Source organism: Bombus pyrosoma, linkage group LG11, assembly GCF_014825855.1.
Source record: "Bombus pyrosoma isolate SC7728 linkage group LG11, ASM1482585v1, whole genome shotgun sequence".
NCBI classification, from domain to species: Eukaryota; Metazoa; Arthropoda; class Insecta; order Hymenoptera; family Apidae; genus Bombus; species Bombus pyrosoma.
Window position 1 is genome coordinate 10973680 of NC_057780.1, and position 21916 is coordinate 10995595.

General features: G+C 36.6%; 1 protein-coding gene and 2 long non-coding RNA genes across 3 annotated transcripts in view; 2 read left to right on the top strand and 1 right to left on the bottom strand.

Annotated features, from left to right (window-relative positions):
- LOC122573225 overlaps positions 1-21916 on the bottom strand; it is a 30532-nt gene that overhangs the window by 3467 nt on the left and 5149 nt on the right. The window contains exons 3-6 of the mRNA XM_043739318.1: positions 21237-21340; positions 18849-19025; positions 18194-18376; positions 17462-17644 (exon numbers count right to left, since the gene is read on the bottom strand). Of these exons, the coding sequence (XP_043595253.1) occupies positions 17462-17644; positions 18194-18376; positions 18849-19025; positions 21237-21340 (647 nt within the window). The remainder of the gene's footprint in view (positions 1-17461; positions 17645-18193; positions 18377-18848; positions 19026-21236; positions 21341-21916) is intronic.
- Positions 1885-9110, top strand: LOC122573226. Its single transcript, XR_006318678.1, has 2 exons — positions 1885-4707; positions 6129-9110. It is a non-coding gene; the product is annotated as an uncharacterized LOC122573226 (long non-coding RNA).
- Positions 17604-17966, top strand: LOC122573227. Its single transcript, XR_006318679.1, has 2 exons — positions 17604-17714; positions 17790-17966. It is a non-coding gene; the product is annotated as an uncharacterized LOC122573227 (long non-coding RNA).

Genomic DNA, 21916 nt, shown 5'->3' on the forward strand with positions numbered 1-21916 from the left:
GAAATAAAAGAAATGATTTGGTTGAACGAGAAATGGTCTAATCGATGGTCGACTACCTGAAGTGAACCTAAGTTTGATGACCTTACATGGTACGGCTTCTGCTAACTTTTTACTATTATTTCACATACTCACATGTGCAATGTACATAGACTATGTGTGAGAATTTCGGAGATGGTTTAGAAACAAATTGAAAATTAGTGGGAAAGAACACGAAGAGTGGCGTTTTTCATTTTTTGGAAAAGAGAATTTATGGAGAAATCGTGAATGTATATATTAAAATATTTGTCACCGCTTTATTAAGTTAGAGATACCGTTACTAAGAAGTTGCTAAAATTCTACATATTTTCTTATCTATGCATTCAACGGGTTAAGTTCTTTCTGAATGTAACGTCATTTTTGTTTTGAATACGTTATCAAATAACCTTCGCAGTGCGTAACATTTGACCAGCGAAAATAAGTCTGTAAATATCTTATTCAAACGGCGTAGATATAAATCTTTTAAGGGTACGCGACACACAGTTTAAGCAAACATAAAGATAAAAATGATACGGAATTATCGCAGAGATGTTGACATGGGCACAGAAAAGTGATTGATAAACAAGTGACTAGTAACGAAACTTGAAACACGAGGATGTCACGAGGGTCTCGGAACTTCGTTGACAGTTTAGAGTGTCCTATTTGTCAAACTCCGTGCAACAAAATATTTCAGAAACTTTCTCAATCATCGACTCTTCTATTCGAGGAAGGGAATCAAGCAAAAACTAAAAGGTCAACATTTTCGCTGTACACGATATAGAACTCACTGAGAATTATTAGAACAAACGAACTTTCTGATCGAAACCAATCAAACTTTCATATACTGGTACCGCAGCAACAAATCACTCGATTACAGCTCTATCTATAGTTCGTCTTCGTTCTATTTCGTATTGCAGAAATTTGCATACATCTTTTATTCCTTTCTAATCCTATTACGTTCCTTGAATCGTTTTCTCTTCAATTGTTTCGTATTTTTTCTATTTTTTAACGAACCATTACAATTATAACATACGTATGATATCTCGTTTCAATTTTATATATAAAGATTTCTCGTAAAAAGAAAAATGTATAAATCGCCGGTCTCTTTCGGTTGTTTTTGCAGAAAAAGGAAAAGAGAAACGCAACGTATATTCATTTCCAACAAAAAAGAATGCTCTGAAAAATTTCCAATGTTTCTACGTGTATATCGCGAACAGTAATAACACGGTTCGTCCGAGATGGTGCAATTATGTACGAATAAATTTTTTCCCTCCTGAAGGGCGTACGTTTTATGATGGCGATTCGTTGGAAGGTTCGCCGCGAAAGACAAACGGCCAGCTCTCGAAAACGGCTTCTGTTTTTAGAGGCGGAGAGAACCGCGCCCTCGAGTACGCTCCCCCGATAATATCGAAGCCACGTTAGAATGGCCAAGCCTTGTAAAACACGTTTACGATCCAGTCGATCACCGTTTCTTTCCTCTAGAAACACACGCTCGTGGATGCTTTCGGCCACGAAGAATTAGCATCCGCGGCCTGGGATTTATACCTCGCCGGTGAAACGCAAATTGCACGTTTTGCCATATGTTGCAGGAAAGAAACACGATCAACGAGAACTAGAAATCTCTTCCACCAGGTTAAAGCTAATATCTTCGCAACCAACATTTTATAAACTTTTACTTCACGTAATTCGATATTTTTCCACAAAACAGAAAGTTTTAAAATAACAAACATAGTATGTGGTGCATATTTTACCTTCGAGTTAATCGAAAATGATCGATCACCTTGGAGTAGTACAGAATCCTAATTTAGAATAGTCGATCGCCGAACTTCAAACACCCAATATAGCATAGTTGATCAGCAAACTCTGAATAGCAAGAAGTCCTTGAAATTGTTAAAGGTCACGCAAGAAACACTTTCAGTGTATGTACACAGTGAAACGCGAACAATCGAGAATTATCCGATGGTATTGTGGAGAAATGGCTGACCAGATTGGCGAAACAGCCACAGTTTCACGCAATACTTTCCCCGTCTTTCGCTCGCTTCGTTGTTCCAGAGAGTAAATTCAATGTTCACTATAAATAACGTTTATGCGTTTGCACGAAGACATTCGTTCTTATCGAGCCGTAACGAAAACGCGATTTTACGAGCACGAGCAGAAGCACGATAAGCAATTATTATATTGCTCTACAGCAATCATCTATCCAAATGAAGCGAACAATATTTCGAGAGGTAGCGATGCCGATTACAGACTGAACGACCAATGAATGATTCAGCCACGTTCAACGGTGACCTTACTCTTTTTCGAAAGTTGCGTATTTGCTATGAAACTGTCGATAATTTCGAACTTTACTGTTGAGATAATGCCTGCAACAGATGGCATGGAAAAATACAAGAGGTATGTGTACATAACATTAAAATTTGGTATTGCTCGTTTCAATTTTTTTATATTTATCAGTTGATGATGTGAACTGATCCTCTTCTCGATATTGGATTCAGGTATTGATTAAATTCTGAACTTATAGAATGAATGTCACTTTTTAACGATAGCTCTAACGAAATCTGGAGTTACAATAGTAGTATAGTATGGTATAACCGTGGCTAAAATGGAATATGTTCTAGGCAAAGGAGAGAAGCGAGAAGAATTGCGAATAAAAATTTCCATTCACGTCATTTAACATCGGTTGATAGAATCGTGTGATCTAATTTTTACAAATTTAGTGTCATGAAACTGTAAGATACAGAATCTGCGATTACACGTGTCGTATTGAGGAATAATGTTCTTCGAATTATTGATGAAACATGTCGTAGATATGCAAATGAAATAGCAATTTACAAGAATAGTCTGAGGTGATATTTGAAAAAATATGCATTTGAAATACTATTTATGTTTTACTTTCAAATGAATAACTGAATTAACAAAATGTTTGGACTATTAAATAATCATTCGAATGTTTTGTCTGCTTTTTCTCTTTAAATACACGAGGCTCCGCGAGTCGCATTTCTATTCTAAGTGACTATGGAAATAAATTTTCATATTTCACGTGATTCTCGGAAAGAAAAAACAATATATTGTTGTAGTTCAAAGGAATTCGGTTTATTGAACTGTTATGTGATCGCGAACTCGTTTGAGTTCCGCGACGTCTTATGATTTAATGGTTCGAGGAAATAAGAGAATGTAAAGCCGTGGATTGCAAAGTCCACTTGGATGCACGATCAGCAAGAAACGAGGAAGTAACAGCAGGAGAATGATTAAACCCGTACTATATCCACATTTAAATAATTAATTTCTATTAAAACTATAAACTCTTACATCGAATAGAATATAAGGACCTTACACAACGAAATAAATGGCTAAACAAATAATTATCTTTTTTTTTTGTTGTGATTTTTTACAACTCAGTATGTTGTCAACAATTTCAATGCCACGAACATTGCATTTTTATTTAATCTTGGAATTAAACATGTCTTTTTTCCCTACTTGTCAAGATTTTGAAAATATTACTCGTCGTAATATTGGAATATTACAAATATCAAAATATTAATAATTATATATTTGGCTTTCGTAAAATTTCCACAATTTATCAGCTACTTTTGAACCTAATAGATCTTTTCGTTTTCAATTATGTCATATCGAAATCTTCCTTTTTATTCATGCACCGACGTTTCTCCCTTGCGATCTAGAAAATATTTTCATTAAACATATTTAACGTTCTTCTCGTTGAAATCGAAAGGCATATGGAAATTAGCTAATGCAGAGCCTCAACATGATATCTCACTTAATTCGAACGGTATCGCAACAATTCTTAATTAAAAGATATGAACGCGTCCTTATCCGGGGTAATTTGTCGATGATCGGACTTCTTCGCTCGAACATCGATTGACCCAATTACATTGATTTTATGCTACCGTTACTATCGATCGTGTTATGGTCATCGTATTTATCCGCAGTTAATTAAGACATTATACGTACCAACATTAAAACAGTAGTGTGATTAAAATTTATATCATTTAAAATAATCTATATATATCATCAAATGAAATGATTTATCATTGTAAAGGTGAAACGAACTCGTTTCTATCTTACAGTCAATTATCGCTTCTTGTCTTTCAAACGATATACTCTTTAATATTGTAACTAACTTTATCGATTTCGAAAATTTCTATATCACATTTTATCGAAAGCCTATCACAATCATTTGTCAACAAGCAGTCGGGCACATTCGTGTCAATACAAGATCATCGACGAGTTATTGACAAAATCGTCGCATCAGATCACCAAATTCTGTCATCTTGTTCTCCCTTGTCTCCTCTGTCGTGTCATCTACCAATGCACAATTCGATGACTGATACCGCATGAAAAAAGAAATGGACGCGATTGCATGAGAATCGGACGATCCGTTTATCGCAGTTCAATACGGGAAGATTCTGATGAAACGATGATCTGACACGGGTTATCGGCACTTCGTTTCATAGTAATCGTTTTATTTTTTCGATCCACGACGGAACCACGCGTCGTTCACGTTCCCGTTTCTCAAACGAGGAAGTGGTATTTAGCGAGAAATCGCGGAAAATCGTTAAATGGAATGCTTGTCGCGAGACTTTCAGTGCATCATATTGTAAATTTATAAAATTATTAAATGACGTAGTAAGATGTATGCATTAGTTCGTTATGTGATCTCTGCAAATCGATCAGGTAACTTATTTATCAAATCTCAGTTCATTCTGATACTTTTATAAGAAGATGCCGATACATACATACGTGTGTATTGTCATATCCTTTAAATCACTAAATGATTAGTCACAAACGGATTTTTAAATAGCGAAATAATTAATATTCCAATATTAATATTATTTACAGTAAATATTCCGATAATCTGAACTGTCATAAACCCTTCGGCATTTATTTTTGTTTTATTACTATTATTATTATTTTTATAGTTTTATTATTATTATTTATTATTTACAGTAAATATTCCGGTAATCTGAACTGTCGTAAACCCTTCGGCATTTATTTTTGTTCTCTTCCAATCGAATTCTATATTTATGTAATTACAAACAGATAATTGTAGTAATTATTAACAACATTATATAAATATTTATATTCCTTTGATGTTTCGTGTGATATCAGATTTTATTTTTGAGCGGCTGAGATGAAAGGCAACCGTGAATAATATCCATGTTACGAAGATTGATAGCGTAATGGCGTATGAAAGGTATATAAAATAAGAACGACGAAACGAAGTTTTGATTTCGTATTACTGAATGATGACAAGTAAGATTAGGTGCAAATATTTTTATAAAACAATATCCTGTTCTCACGTTAAAGTGAAATGTATAATAGTACACAACAATTGCTTGGAAAATCTAACTTATTACCTTGAATTAAAAATGTAAGAAAAACTTCATATTATTTAAGATATCGATGAACGTCCTTCCTGATGTTCTACGAAATTATTACCGTCTCTCCTCTTATTTCATTACATTAAATTTGGCTAAATTTTGTTAGATAAATTAATAAATATGATCAAGGGAATGAATAGGAAGTGCAATTAATTCTGTTTGACATAATAGTGTTTGACATAAACGAGATAAACTAATTGAATCTCCCACAAGTGGACCATATGATGTACTACTGACTTTCTGTCTCAAAATACATAGTTCGTCAAATCGACTAATTTTCAATAATTCCTCAAACAGTGAACAACACTACTGGTAGAAAGGATATCAATGGAGTCGTTGCAATTCCTTTTTATAGCCACAATATTTAAAAAAAAAAACAGAATTTAATAATATAAATATAAAAAAAGAATTGCAAATGAAATGTTGCATTAACGTTAGTCCTTAACGAATAAATCAAAATTTTCATCCAATAAACAGAGTCGAGAAAAATGGAATTCCTTACAGTACTTTCAATCAGAAGATAAATCAGTGTGCTTAATAAAATTTCACAATACGTCTTGCAAACTGTACCTGTTCAATCAGCGGATACATTTCATGAAAAGGCAAATTGATTCTTGTCACTGACTACCGATCGAAACTTTCAATAGGACCGATTAAAGCGATTCGGAGATAGTTCGAAACGCGAGTTTCAGTAAATTTTCATCCATTGACTAGGTTCTTCGAGGCACTGGAACGGACTGAAACGGGTGCGTTTCAAGTACTCCAATGAAGGGTCTCTTCAGTGGTCGTACAATGAGGCACAATTGTCGCTAACCCTCTAACTTAGTTAATCCTTGAGAGCGACCGACCGGACGAGATGCACTTATGGACCTGAATGTTTCTACGAGTGAGACGCAAAATCGTTTCAGAGAACAGCACGATCTTGGCCAGCTCCTCTTATGGACAAATCTTCAAGGATCAATTAAAAGGAAGGCCACACGTCATACTGGATAAAGAAATAAACTTGAGAGATTATGTTATAACGGAAGTAATCATAAAAGACTCTGATATAAATATAGAATTAATTCAATAAAATTCAACTATCTACTTATGTAATTATTATATTGTATTATTATATTATTATAGTTTGTACAGATTGTATTAAGAATTCGTAAATTCGAAATATGTAAGATTGAAATATGAAAATTCGAATGTCACAAGGGTTAATAGAGAAAAACGAGCCCACGAGAGTTATTGACAAAGTAAGTTACCGCAGGATGCTTTCTTTCGAAAGTAAGAATCAAATCTCTTTGTTCTTGGGAAACATTCTTGCTAAACTTTGTAACGGCCAGAATGTGTTTATAACGTTGGAAAGGAAACGCTTGTGGTTTCGCGCTTACGCATTTATCAACTTACAAAGGCAGTTTCTGAAACTTGGCTCCTCGTTTTGCAGTTATCTTGTGTGAAACTGTATGAAGGATAGCAAATCTTGCGTAAAAATTGAACAACATGAAAATGAAATGGAATATGAAATTAATATCGACGAGTGTTGAACAAAATGGAGAAGAACGATAACAATTGATATCAGAAATTCCAGCAATAGTTAAAAAGTATTGATGGCTTTAAAGTTTAGTCGCTTGTACCTAAAGTTAGCAACCTAGTTTCGCATACTTCCTAGTTGCCAGGAAAAATTAATTGTTCTCGTGCTGGTCACGAATGTTGTTCTATGCCATTTTGACGTCTTACAGCTCAACTTTCGGCGATTCTAGCCGCGTGGATTGTTCAATTAAACGACCGCTTTCACGATGGAGAAAACAATTTGATCAAATTGCTCGAATATATCATTCATAACAAATGGAAGATGCAGTCAAGTGTTATGTTTGTAAAATATCCCGTGTTTACCATTATAAGGAATTCGTTACATTTTTCCAAATCGCGCGGAATAAATATAACTCGATATAACTCGATTAATTACAAAACGTAACCAAAGTGAACTTTTCGCGATTTTCAATCCGTTATTATTCGAGTTGCATCTCTTCGAAGAAAAAGCTTACGTCATCCTCAATTCTATCTATAATTCTCTAGAATTATATCCCGTTCCTCTCTCGAGAATGAAGATTCAAATTGCAATCCATTGACGTACCTCAGCCTTTTGCCAGCTGAAAATTTTCTCCACTTTTTTTCACAACCCCCGTTAGCGAGAATCGAGCCGAATCGATCGTCACTCGTGACGTAAAACGAAGAAGAATCGTTCTGGTCGCAATAGGGGGAGGGGGAGGGGGACGTCAATTGAGCGATACGAGAATAGACGAATTTATGATCGGAAGTTTGATATTGCGTCATATTATTCGCCTAATTTTAGACCCGAGTACAAAGGCCATGGAAAGCTGTCTGCAGGATATGTGTACAAATTCAGACGGTGCGGAAGAGCGGAGAATTTAGAACGAGTCTCGATACGTTGCATCAGTCACGTATATTGCGTGCCGTAGGAGAAGGTTGGAGAATACTGAAAGAAAAAGGCAGCAATTGATCATGTGCGCGTAAGAGACTGATGGAAATCGTCGATAAAAGGCGTGTCGAGAAACAATGTCGGAGGAAAAGCTTCCTTTCTGGTAAAGGTTTCGATAAGACGGGCACAAGGTGAACTCGTGAACTTAGTTTCGTTCTTCTTTTTTCGTTCGTCAATAACTGAATGCAATTCGATATAAAGTTGCGTAGATTCTACTGTAGAGAACAGAAGTCAAAATAGAGTGACGATCTTAACGAACAACTGGCCATTCGCGATACATCGTGAAATTATATAACATGGAGGCGGACAATTTTTCTGTTGAGTCAAGTAAAATTGTTGGAGACGGTCAAACGGAATTTCTATATATTATGTGTCAGCTAAATTTAATTTATAGCTAATAACAGATTAATAGCTTTCTTTTTTTAATGGTTAAGTATACGTAGGATAATGACGTACGAACATCATTTCAGATACGATCATGTTTTGTCCGATTACGAACACGTTCACGTGATTCTGTGTGATAATGTTTATCGCAGATCTTGTATACAGTATAAATAATTTGATTAATGCGACTACTACATGGACTTTGTTAACGTGCGAGCATGTCAATTTCGAAAGCGGCGTTCAGCGGTTTAATGAAGTGAAACAAACTGATGAAACATTTCTCATTTTTGTCACTTGCAAGCAATAATCGCTGAAAGAAATGATTGTTCTCCGCCAGATTATTTGATTTTACCAACTATTTCTCCATCTATCTTACCCGCTTAATTTTTTGATATCAATGTCACCAAGTTAAAACCAGTTATTCAATTTAAGGCGTTCCAATAATTTGTCTTTCCCGCGTTACTTAAAAAGGAAATTATTCTAGACGAGTGTAAGAATGATTTGTATATGTCTCTGATTATATCTACAATAATCTACTATCAATCAATGGGAAAAACAAACCATTATGTAACTAATAGATAAAGAATGAGATTCTCAGTTGATCTTTCGAACAATACGGTTGTTAGACCAATTTTTCAATTAAATTGTTAATGAATAACGTTGTGCACAGTATTGACAAATCAAAAAATAAAATTAGATATCTCGTCATCGTCGTTTGAAGATATGATATAAATCTACTAACCGGGTTATTTTTTAACCATAAAATCCTATAATTACGAAATTTAAGGTTAATAGAAACAAATCAGTTTCAGATAGATCGATTTCTTCTAAATATACATACGACGTAATTTAGTTTATACAGAAATGCAATAATACGCTGAAAAGTTTCTATGAATAAAGGAATTATTATTATATCCAAAAAATAAAAAATCCTAGTAATCAGATAGCTCGTTTTTTTCCGGTTAACACATTAAAAGCTAGCAATGTCGTTACTTTCGACGAATGGTCGCAGTTATAAATGAGATTTAACGCACAGTATCTCCAGGACACTCACTTATTAAATTCCTGAAGGTGTCTGCGAATATTCGTATCATGGTGAAGCAATCGGCAAGAAGCTCGTTCGTCTGTCCTCTTTTATACCCGAATTCGTGTATGGCCGCGCGCTGTCAGCTGCTAGACATCACCATATCGCGTTCCTGTACGACACTTTGGTTAAACGGATAGCTCCTGCTCACTCTTCGAACTGTACTACTATAGTATCAGTGAGCTCGTGTTTAAACCACTCTGGCTTGGAGTCTTTCCCCAAAGCCTCTCCTCTCTCTTGTCTCTGTCTTTTATTTCACGATCTCTCTCTTTCTCTATATTCTTTCCCTATTTTTCCTTCTTGTCGCTATATATTTATTTCTATTATATATCTATATATATATCACAGTTTCCTATCGCTCTTAAAAAATGATGGGCCGTGTCAAACGACTGTCTATTAAATTATTTTTATTTCTATCACACTCGGAACACGATCACAATCGGTAATAAATCACCGTTTATCATTAAATTATTTTACTGTTCACTCTATGTAAAATCACGAATTTAGAAATGTTTCAAGGAGTCCGAACGGAAGACTTCCGGTGTTCCCAATCGATCAAGTCATTTTAAGTCGACTGGGTAAACAGGAAATTCATAGGTAAGCAACGAACCTAGTCGATATCGAAGATCGATTCCTTCGGAACAGTTAGTCGCTCAGGAGGCCAAGTTTCATTCCGCCCGCGCCACGAACGGCGACACTCGAGACTTCTCGAATAAGATAAATAATTTGAGATGCAACTTCTCCGTTGAATGAATTACATACTTCGAGGAGGTGGTGTATTTACTTGAGTTTGTTCTTTTCCTTATATACGAATGAGTAACAACACCGGTTACAACACTTCTCTTTATAACACGACTACTCGATTATTTTTAATGGAAGTTAATGGAAGTTGAGATACCAAGCTTGTATCGGAGATTAGCTGTTATTTGCGATTAGTTTTCCAGAAGTTGAAAGCAACGTGAGTCGTGGAGAAAAGACACTATCGTTTCTCGCCATAGCCCCGATAAGCGGCTTGTAGAAGACGCACGGAGCAGTAGGGACAAACTGAGCAAGATCGCCGCTATTCCATCGGTTTTATCATCAGCGAGAAACGCGTGGCGTGACGGGACAGTGCGGTGCGATGCCTTCATTCGTTCACGACTACGATGCTCTTTGACCCCGAGTTGAGCTGCGAGTAGAAAAAGAAGCGTATATACATTGGAAAAAAAATGAACGAAGAAAATTGTACTTGTTATCTCTTATCACTTGTCTTCGTGATCCGATGCATTTTTCTTTGTATTCAGCAGCCCACCATCTGACGCTATACCTCCCACCATTTTGGAACCACTTTAGAGCGTACGAAACGCGCGACCTCCTACAAAGTCCAGGAATTCTGATGGCTTTTCAATCCTATGGTTTGATCGGGGAATTACATTTATGTAATAGTTTTAATGATAGAACAAACAGTTTCTAACGTATTTAAACGTACTGTACATAAATAATTATGATTAAAGGTATATGATGAAAATAAAACAGCTGTATATAATCATATTCAAGATTTAGTTACAGTTTCAAACAAGTTAATATTAGTCACGCTAATCTGTATGTTTTTAATAACTGCAAAAAGAAAAAATGAAACTGATAATGTTAAAGGTATTTGATTATGTTTTTATAAAGCCTTAGGAATATCATTTAAGATCCAATCAAAAATATGTTTAAAGAAGCTCATCCAAGCACATTGTTTAAATTAATCAATCATAAAATAACATAACATAATTGATTAAAAAATTATAAATATGTAACTCGTACAGGGCGTCAGGAACGATACACACGATCCTGAGTTAACGACGCCATATGGCCTATCCTTATCCCCTCTTTCCTGGAATGCACATTCGTCAATCTTTGTATACACAAGAACCGTTTTTGTATACATCTGCCGTATACATACTCTTTTCTCGTCAAGAAAACTTCAATTTTCTTTGAAACTCTTTTACACTCTGTTCCTTAAAAATCTAATAATTCCTATCAAAATCAATTTCATAAAACAACTTTCCTTTTAAATTCCTTCTATAAAATTATCTATTGCCTACAATGATGTTAAAAAACGTTTCTATTTTAATCGTGGAATTAACTCGTAATATTCGCGCAATTACTTTTTTTCGCGACAATAAATTTCGTGCGATTTTTGCGGAACGTGTGTTTGCTGTGGTTAAAAAGCGACCTTGTTCCGCGAAATATGTTGCGCCAATTGGCTCGTCTGCTCGGGAAATTCGAAGGAAGAGAAAGATCGTGATTACAGAGAAGAAGAGAGAGACAGTTATTAGAAGAGGAGTAAAAAGGAGAGATGAATCGTGCACAACGGTGCAAGTTTCCCTTCGATTCCGTTGCACGTACCTCTCCTCTCTGTTATGTATAATACACGGTGTTTTTACGTTGTATTTTTACGTTTACTGTGCAGCGTGTTTCTTTTTTCTCGTAACCTTGTAACGTATATATAGCATACAATGTACGCGAGCAGAAAGCATTCTGTGTCGTCATAAGAAAATTTGCAATACCTGCTTTTAATGTGTACTTGTGTATCGTTTTTATGGTAGATCGTCTGATTAAAGTTGTCCTATTTTATTGATCTTTCTCTTTAAATTTTTCTTGGTCACGGATTCTTTCGTATAGTACAGATTTAGTTTGAATCCTGTTTATCGTTATTCTGGATCAGATTTCCGATGTTTAATTTGCACCGAACAAAGTAAACATATCCAATGTTTTTCCAGATACTGAAAGCATGGAACGTAATTATGGCGTCCTCAAAAGTAAACGCGTTCTTTAACAGGCACGCCTTTCTCCTATTTAAACTATTTTCGTACCACGCATCAAATTCAAGGACTGATTTTCGATTGAACTCTGTTCAACCTTAATTTATTCTCGATAGACGCTCTGTCACTGCTTGACGATCATCCTCAAAAAATACGTTCTCAAAAATACCTTCCCTCGAAATATATTACTAGATTCGGCCAAATTATTATTGTTCGTGGTTCCAATTGGAATCTGATTTATCTTTAGTTAGTTTTGTTTCTATAATTTAAGAATCCCTTGGAAACTCCTTTTAATCATTGAATTCCTCTTTATATTTACTTTTCTAGTAAATATAACTTGCATTTAGTTTCGATACAATATTTTTACGAATATTTTTTATCGATTGTTAAACGGGTTGATTGAAAGTATAGGCAATTTCCTGAAACGATACCAAGCTTGGTGGAATGTTTCAGTATCAATCAAAATATTACTTGACTTTCCCCGCAACTGGTTTCTTTTCTTTTCTCTTTTCGGTAACGAACTGAGAGCGTCAAAAGAGCGATAGAGATCGAAGCGGATTAAATTCGTGCCATAAACGATATTCTTCTCGGTCGAGGCAGGCTGTCCAACTCCATCAGAGTAAAGCCAGCCTAAACTAGCTGAGTAGACCGTACAAGCCGCGATTCAGTTTCTCAAACGGTTCTTTTTCTTTCCTTCGCTTGACCTGGGCTTGAATACTCTTTCACCGATAAATTAGAGAGCAAAGATCACGTCGCTCCTCTTTTCCTATATAGTGCATCAAGCCCTCCAAGTGAATTCTCTATTCCTGGCGCGTTCGATCCGAGATGCAATATATTCGAATAGAAGAAACCGAAGCCAGGCTTCGAACGAAGCTATATAACCAATCGGAGTGACACACACACCGTGGGCCTTTGAACCGGCTTGTTTTATTCCATCGACTTCCCTTCGAATCGCGAGAAACTCTCCGTCGTCCAGAAACGCGACGGGCAGGATTCCGTGCTGATCTCCCTTGGAATCGGGCGTCCAGAGCGTCTGTTTCTTTTCTCCTCACGATATCGCGCGTGCGTCGTTGAGCGTAATCGCGAGGCGTGCGTACGTAAACGTGAAAGACGGTGACACGAGCTCTCCATTGATAAAAAGCAAGAGGCGATAAGACGGTAAGAGTCGCGTGGCTCTACAATCAGAAACTCCGACGACGACTGGACACGAACCTTCTCTACTTCAGAGAAACCTCATCGTGGTGAGGGTAGAGAGATAGAGATAGAAACACTAGTGAACCTGGTGGGGGAATAAACAGGGGCAACCGTTATCCCCACCACGATATTCCTTTCCTACCACCACCCACGCGAATTCTGTTCAGGATGAAACAAGCTGTCCTCTTTCAATTCGATCACCTTTCCTATCACGACCATTGCATGACGTTCCTTCGATATTACTTCTTTTTTATGGTTGAGCTGCATAACCTAGCGTTTCTTTTCTGTTCAATAATTTCTTTATTTGTACATATATATTTTTTAGTATTCCTATATTGGGAATTTCTATTGGATTTTCAGAAAATTTTGTTTTGGATTATTAAGTTATTTGTTTGTACGTCTTTCCTAGAATTTATGTAAGTTTGCTGTTAAATCACTTCTGGCAAAATGCATATATCGGAAAATATAAATGAGATTCTATTTATAATTTATTGCACACTCGTTAAGTCAGCTGGTTGAACTTTGAAACGCGAACTGTAGAAAATAATTTGTATGTATTATACTAGCGTAGTATCAAGCGTTAGTTGACGCCTCATCCATATTAATTACGTTAATGTCTGTTCAAAATTCTAGATCGCCTGAAAACATAATATCATATTTCCATTCGTTATTAATATTGTAATGCTCTTTACTACTATTAATAGTTATAAATAAAAAATATTTATAATTACATATTGATTACAAAACAACTGAGATATTTTTCATTACATAATCTTTCTCTTTATTTTCTAAATCATCAAATGTATTTTATTTTGGAATCCAAACAAACCATTGTTTACAGTTAAGGATCTAAAGTTGCATAAACTGAATTAATAGATCTTCCAATTCGCCTTTTCGAAGTTCAATTTAGTCTCAGCTGCTGAGTGAACATGTGCAACGCAATGTTTTATTTTGTCGACTCTAAAATTATCTCCGCGCGGAAGGAGACAGAGGTAGTGGGGAGGCGATAGGGGTGATCATCCCTTCCACTTTCATCGCTGTCTTCCCCTACTCTTCGTTCTTCCCCACCAGCACGACGAGTACAAACTGCCACCTTTTCCACTCTCACGTTTCACGTTCGTGTAACCACACTACTAACCAAAACTGCATATACCTTAAATTATGCATTCGTTTGGAATGTATGCAGATGTGATACACGCGAACGTCTGTCTGTACAGCTGTATCGCAGGAAATTTCGAAAGTTCCTTCCCTCGCCGGAACGATATAGGCGGCGTAAAATTGACACGCTGACTGTTTGCGCGGGAATATACCGATAATTTGAATTGATTTTTAAAACCTAATTAAAATACTCGATTATTTCGTAAATGAAATATTAATATCAATATGTCTTTCCATTCTACCTCTGAGTTAGAATATAGATTTCTGGAATTCACTGCCAAAGTGGAATGAGAACGTACTCGTCAGCATATGACCTGGAGAAGCGAATCTATAGACAATACACTCATTGTCTTTCGACTAGAAGGTTCTTTCGTCCTTGAATTCGAGGCTTTCCTCCAAAGTCTACCAAAAACAGTAGGCATTTTAATTTCTATCCCAGCAACTCGCCTCGAGCGAGTTTCAAACACAGACGTACGCGATACGAAACTACTTAGCTATTATCCTTCCATTTCTTTTCTCCGATCTCTATAATACCTCATTAATGGCCTTCCATGAATGCTTTCGCTGTTCCAACAAAAAAAAAGAAGATCGATCCTACTGCTAACAATCTTCTCCTTGGAAATTCAATCACCGTTATGGTATACAAGCCACTTGGCCTCGTTCTATTGCTTTTAAATTCCAAGTTTCTCGTATAAGAAAGGTAATAATCTCGCGGGAATTTTCTTACGGTTGGTAAAAGCTTGCACGCGAAAATTTTTCGATATTCTCACAGGAGGAAACTCCTTCCGGGCCCGACGAAATTATTATCGACGTGAATGGAGGGCCGCACAAAAGAACATTGGACAGATACATTCTTCCCGATCCCCTTTGTTCGAGAGCCGTGAAAAGCTGCCGAAAAGGTTCAGGCAATCTTTTTTTACACGCAGAACTTTTCTTTTAGCTCGCAGCTGTTCAACAGCGAACTTGCTCTCATTCAGCGGCGACCAGCCAAATTAACGGTAGTGTATCGTCACTGAGATCGGTCGATTTTCGGGAGGAAGCCGTGTCGGGTCGATAACGCGTGCGTCAACCACGCGATTACGAAAAGTTTCAGATAGAAGGAAAATATTTATACAACCTTTAGTGTTGATGATAAGAGGCTGGAGCAGATTGAAGTCCTTTTTCGTTTTATAAAAAGTCATCTCAATAATAAAATATCTAAATCCGAGAAATCTAGAGATTTAGATAATTTGGATAATTAGTCTAGTAAAAATGAAAATCTAGAATTTTAGATCTGAAATTCTGAGAATTTAGGAAACTATATAAGTATAAAATCAAATTTTATTTTTAACTAAATTTAGATAAATTGATATAAATACATCGCCGTGATTTTCAACTCGTTATTTTATCTATAGAACGAAGACCGAAGAGTGGATAAACATACATAATTATTTAATAGCGAATTCCATATTTCTACAAGCATGTGAAATACGATTCTCAAATTTATGGCGACGTCAGCAGAAGTGTAAATTTGAAGAGGTTTACTCGAGAATAAGGAGGTGTCTCGTCAGCGAGAGAACGTGAGGGTAATAATTAATAATCCGCTGAACGCATCACGTTTTAAAGACCCGGTTGGCAGCGCGAAGAAAGACTTGGGGTGCCGTTAATTAATTCGCATTTCCGCTCGGCTACGAAAGTTCGAGCGTAAGATGGATCTCAACCCGCGTATACATATAGTATATTTTATTCACTCGAACGCGAAATTTTGGTTTGCTGTCAATCGCGAAAAACGAAAATAGGAAAATAAAAACGATAGCAAAGAAATACGGATAGGTCTTTGGACGTTGATTTATTATATCGAAGTGTGCTTTATCATTGGGTTTATGTTTTTCGCTCGTAACTCGCGGTTTCCGGGAACCGATAAATAATTTCCACAAGATACACCATTAAACAAAGTTAAAAAAAAAACACGATAAAAAGATCTATTCTATCGAATTTTACTAAAAAATTACCTGCTAGTGTTGAAATGACGTAAAATGGTTGAATGCGTGTTACTCTCTTCTTCGTTGTCGTTTCGCGAATATCAGTGCTTCCAGATCGATATCACTGGTCAATCGAGCGACGATAAATTGAACGAAAATATAATTCGGCTGAAAAATACGATCGAGTTTGTTCGCACAGGAAATTGATTTTCAAGCGATTTTTTCGAGGAGACACGTGGCGTCGAGACGACTGGCGTCGTTACGTGCGCGACGCTACCGATGTATGGTGCCTTCACGAATACTTCTCCGCCCTAAGATTCTTTCCCTCCGTCTTTTTCTTTCTTCCCGCCCCGTCTCCCGCGCACCATCAACCCCTCTTCCTATGTCCCCGCCGTTCACCACGATAACCCCCACCACAGGCTTCACCTTTCGAAAGCAATGGGCAGCCATGGGTTCCCGGGAGGCCCGTGAGGGACGTAGCTAGCGATTCGAGCGCCATGACCACCATAAATTGTTCATATTTTCTTTACGAAGGCTTTAACATCGGCTTATTGTTTTGTCGATAGTGGATATTGGTAAATGGAAGGTGATTCGATATTTTTTCAGAGGTAAAAGTTATGTTGGAATTGGTTCACAGTTTACATAGTTAAAACTGTTATGAAAAGTACAAACAAAATTGTTATCGATTTTATCCTACATGCTGTTTTTCTTTTAACCAATAATTTAGTGGAATTAGTTGTAATATACATATATATAATTATGAGAAATTCTTTAGTGGCTTTTTAAGTCGACGTCCTGATTAAATTCTGATATTAATTAAGATGTGCTATTAGGGGATGATTCAACTTCCATGAACCACATATAATATTAAACTCTTAAATTATGCAATATATAGAAAATATTTGCTTATAGTTATCTAGATGTATCCTGTGTCAACGGTATGCTACATGCAAGCAAAGATACGTTGATAAAAAGGGAATCGCGGTTACCTATGCAACTTGGCATGTTGATGACACTCTCATTCCACTTGCCGTTCTTGCACTCCAGTATCCTTGTTCTTTCTTTGCTGTCAGGGAATACAGTGCCGAATTTGCACAAAAAGGTTCTCGTAGTCAAAGTACCATTCAATGCGTAACTTCCGTTGGGTGCTGAGACATCTGGACAGGCTAGCACTAAAACATTTATTATCACCAATTTATAGAGGTGCTGCTTCTAGTCACCGTGTCAAATGATAATTACTTGGTACGTTAACATCTTGATGACTATGTTTTAAGATTTCAATCACATGCTGTTATTGTTTTTATTTTATTTATGTAGATGAACGCAGACACTGAGATTATACTCTATACAAGATTGTTATAATGATTGACAACGGATAAACGTGAAATTATACGATGCAAGTAAATATTTCCAGACAGTAAATAATACATTTTAATGAAGGACTCTGTATTTAGATTCTCGATAATATGTATGATAATATAAACCATACTAAAATGTAGTACTTAATGAAAAACAAAGATCAGTCAAGCAAGACGCAAAGGTAGCCAGACACGTGTCAACAAGTAGACTTGTCAACTTTATTTCTGGATGAGAGATTCCTTGCGTAATTGTGAACGTTTATGCGTATCGCGTTCCATCCTTCTCAGAGAGGTTTGATTTCAAGCAAAAAGAAAATAGATAAAAGAAGCGCATTACCGTTGTGCTCATAAGGTTAGACCGACCTTGATATTGCAAGAAAAATCCTCGTGCCGTATATAGCTTCTTCGTGGCGACAAGGTCGAGGGTAACTACATTCGAATTTGAGACGACCTTGACGCCAGCCACGGTACCGCAATTCTCGAACAACGTTTTCCCTTTTTCTCGTACCCTTAGAATGTCTACGCAACTTCCATCCGATTCAGGCTCTGAAACAGTTAGAACATTTTATTGCTCATATTTTTCACCATCCTTTATCCAAATACAAGCTTATATTTTTAATTATCTTCTTTCGTTATTCATATTATAAAAAATATTGCAGTAACATTGTGTAGTACAGTACATAATAATTTAACGGAAATAATTTTTTCACAGTTCTTCTTTCAGCTTCAATTTATAATCTAAATTTGAAATTTAGTTTCTTCACACGAATCCCAAATAAAACAGAGAAGAGGATTAAAAGATTAAATTTCACTGATATAAAGCTTATATCTCAAGCAAGTATTTTCATCTTCTTAAATGCCGATTAAATACTAATGCGTTCTCGAAGCTCGTTCATTTCCCTTGGCAAAATATATCGTCACGGCTCGTGATTTCGTAATCAAGTCCATACAAGATCCATATGAGTTAATCGGAGGGTCAGAAGAGTAGCGAGGGAAGCTCATTGGGATCGATACTCACCCCGGATATTCAGGTCGTGGAGCGTCAGGACTATCCTGTGCCCAGGAGCCGACCTGAAGGTCCAGCCACACGTATTTTCACCGAGGTAGTAAAGCGGATAACCCGGTGAATTTATGAAACCACCCTCGCCAGGGACTACCTTCAGTTCCTCGTTGCAATATTTCTTCACGGCAGCCTCTGAAACAACCGCCAAAAATCGTATAAATTCAAGCTGAGATATCTAAAGAAGAAAATAGAAATTGAACAACATACTGTCGATGTATGTACAGCCATATATATTCCTTTTTTACGATTTAGTTATTTCACCGAGGGTGGAAAGAAAATTAAGTTTCTTCCCTAATACACGAACGAGGAAGGAAAGTTTTAGCACAAGGAAACCCTACTTTCTCCCTCTCGATTCGACTCAATTGAATTGCCAGCCACTAACCATCGAGCTTCTGGGACCATTGTTAGTTATAGAGACACGAAATGACGACACTTTTACCGGCATAAGGACGCGGATCAACATCTGCATTCGTTTCGGTCCATTTGTCGATTTTGAGTGTGACTCTGGCCACCATTGTGCGACGTTTGGTCTGACCGAGGGTGTCCTTGCCCCACTTTTCAACGGAGGGGCGAACCGACCGGAGAATACCTACACCTGGAGGGGGTTGATACCGGTTGTAGGGCGTCGAAGGGGTGGCCTGGCCCTTCCCACCTTTTCCATCATGAAGAAGGTGCTCGCTGTCCCGTAATTTCGTTCTTTTCGAGCTTTTATTCTTTCGAAAGGGTAAAATTGCTGTTTTATCGAACTACCATAGAAGTTTCATGTCTTCGCGTTGAAGATGTGAATTACGTGACATGTATTTTTGACATAGGGTTTAGTTTTTGTAATGACCGTTTCTGTTGTGAATTGTGATTTTATAAGCAGTAATTTTTTACTGTTGTACTGTAGTAGTGTTAGTGTAGTAATGGAGACGAAGCGCGTATATTATTCTTCGTGTGTTAGAAGTAATTTATGAGGCAGAAACACGACCGTGTAACTTTATCTTTCGATTATGAAACCATAGATTCTTTTGTGACACAGTAAATGTGCAGCTTATTTATCTTCCAACTTTTTCTCTTCCAAGTGATCGTCCACATCTGCATCAGTTGCTATAATAGGTCATTAGCAATTCGTTGACGGTTGAAAATAGTTTATTTATAGTAGTTTCTTTATAGCTTGTTTATAGTATTGTGCTTTTATAGAGACAAATTAAAGAGTAGTAGTGGAGAATTTGTTGTAGTGTAGGAAGAAATGGGTCACAGTAATTTTTGCGATATACGCAACAGTACATAAGTAATGCAAAGAATATTTGATTTACCCCATAACTGAAAATTACGTTTCCAGGTGTATTTGATTCTGATATACAAAATTAATTTTTTCATTTTTAATAATTGTTGATACTTTTATCGTATATAATACTATTGTAGCTAATCGTGAAAGGATCGTTATAAAGTTGAAGTAGAAGGCTGATACGATTGAAAAGGTGCTCAACGACTGTAATTCGCGAGGAATACAAGGACCTTCGTTCTGTACTCAATGATCCTTTTTCGCGTATATTACGAACTCGTACGCGCGGTTGCATAGAAACGAGGGATTAGCGTGTCCTTCAGGAATTTCTACCTTTTGTCGTGCGCCACATGTCATTCATTATGAGACGTTGTCATGTTCCAAGCGGATTGTTGGCTATTATGAAACTTTTGGGTGAAAATTCTAATCTTTTGAAATCGAAGGTTGGAATTGCATTGAATGCATCACGTGTTCTGTGTAAGTCTCGGAATGTTTTAGAAAAATATAGGAAACGGTACGCGACGTTGAAAAGAAATGAAAGGAAAATTTATTTTGGCACAAATACACGAATTTTATTTATTGACAAATTTTATGTGACCTTGAAGAAAAGGAAAATTTGTTTACATACGAAACTTTTGATGAGAAATGGCATCATACAAAAATGAGAAAATTGAGAAACTTTTACTCAGGTAAGCGGAATATTTTCTTATTACAAATGACTTAGGAATTAGTTTTCAAGAAATTCGTGGATAACAAATGGTTTTGAAAGATACAAAAAAATGGACGTTTCGTACGTGACATAGCATTCATTCTTTAGCTTCGATCTAAAGATGGTATATTTTTCTGGATTGAAGATTATCGATTGAATGTGACTGACAATCGATTGTCTTTGTTCTATGAGCAGGAAGGTAATATACACGTGAGAAACAGAAACCGGAATGCAGGTGCTTCCTGCTTCTCGTGCGATAAGTTGTATGGAGCTATTCAGAGCGTGGAGATATTACATATTACTTTGAAAGGATTATTGCTTTGTTCATGCCTATGTATGTGTTAATTTAATTTTTGGAAGTACTTACCAGGAATGCACGCGTACTTTAACTGCAAAGTGGCAGGATTCCAGTAAGCAGCTCCTGGTTGGTCGGTGGTGAGGTTGTAACGACAATGTTTTTGTCCGGAACATCTAAAATATGAAAAGAAAAATCATCTTTCGTTAAAAGATATGTTTCGTCTAAACATACGTTCATGTTTAAACTCTTCGAATTACTAATTCAAGATCTGAAATTTCAAATTAAAATTTTTTTTCGAATTCTCAAATTTGTATTCCTTATTTCAACTTTAGAAATATTCAAATCCCAAATTCTATATTAAAATTTCTCTTTTCTCCCTGTAGTATTCTCTTGCTGTAATAATATCCAGAGAAATGCACCGAATTTATCAAATGTTATCGCGGATCAACGGATCAGGAAGTTCAATTTCGCAATTTCAAACACGCATGGCAATAAATATCCGTACTGCAAACGGCGCAGCGCAGATTGTATCGATTTCTTGGTGCAGTGTCGTCTATTAAATAAGCGACGTCGGTCATTAGAGGGTGTGTACCGGGTGTCAAAAGCGCGAGCAGCCTGCGTTTGACTGGACAAAGGAGAAATCGCGATTGTTTCCAGATCGAGATGATTGTTGCGCAGGGGATCGAAAGCGGCCTGGCTACATGAAACAATGGCCATATAGGGTCGATTCTCACCCCTTTTACCCTTGG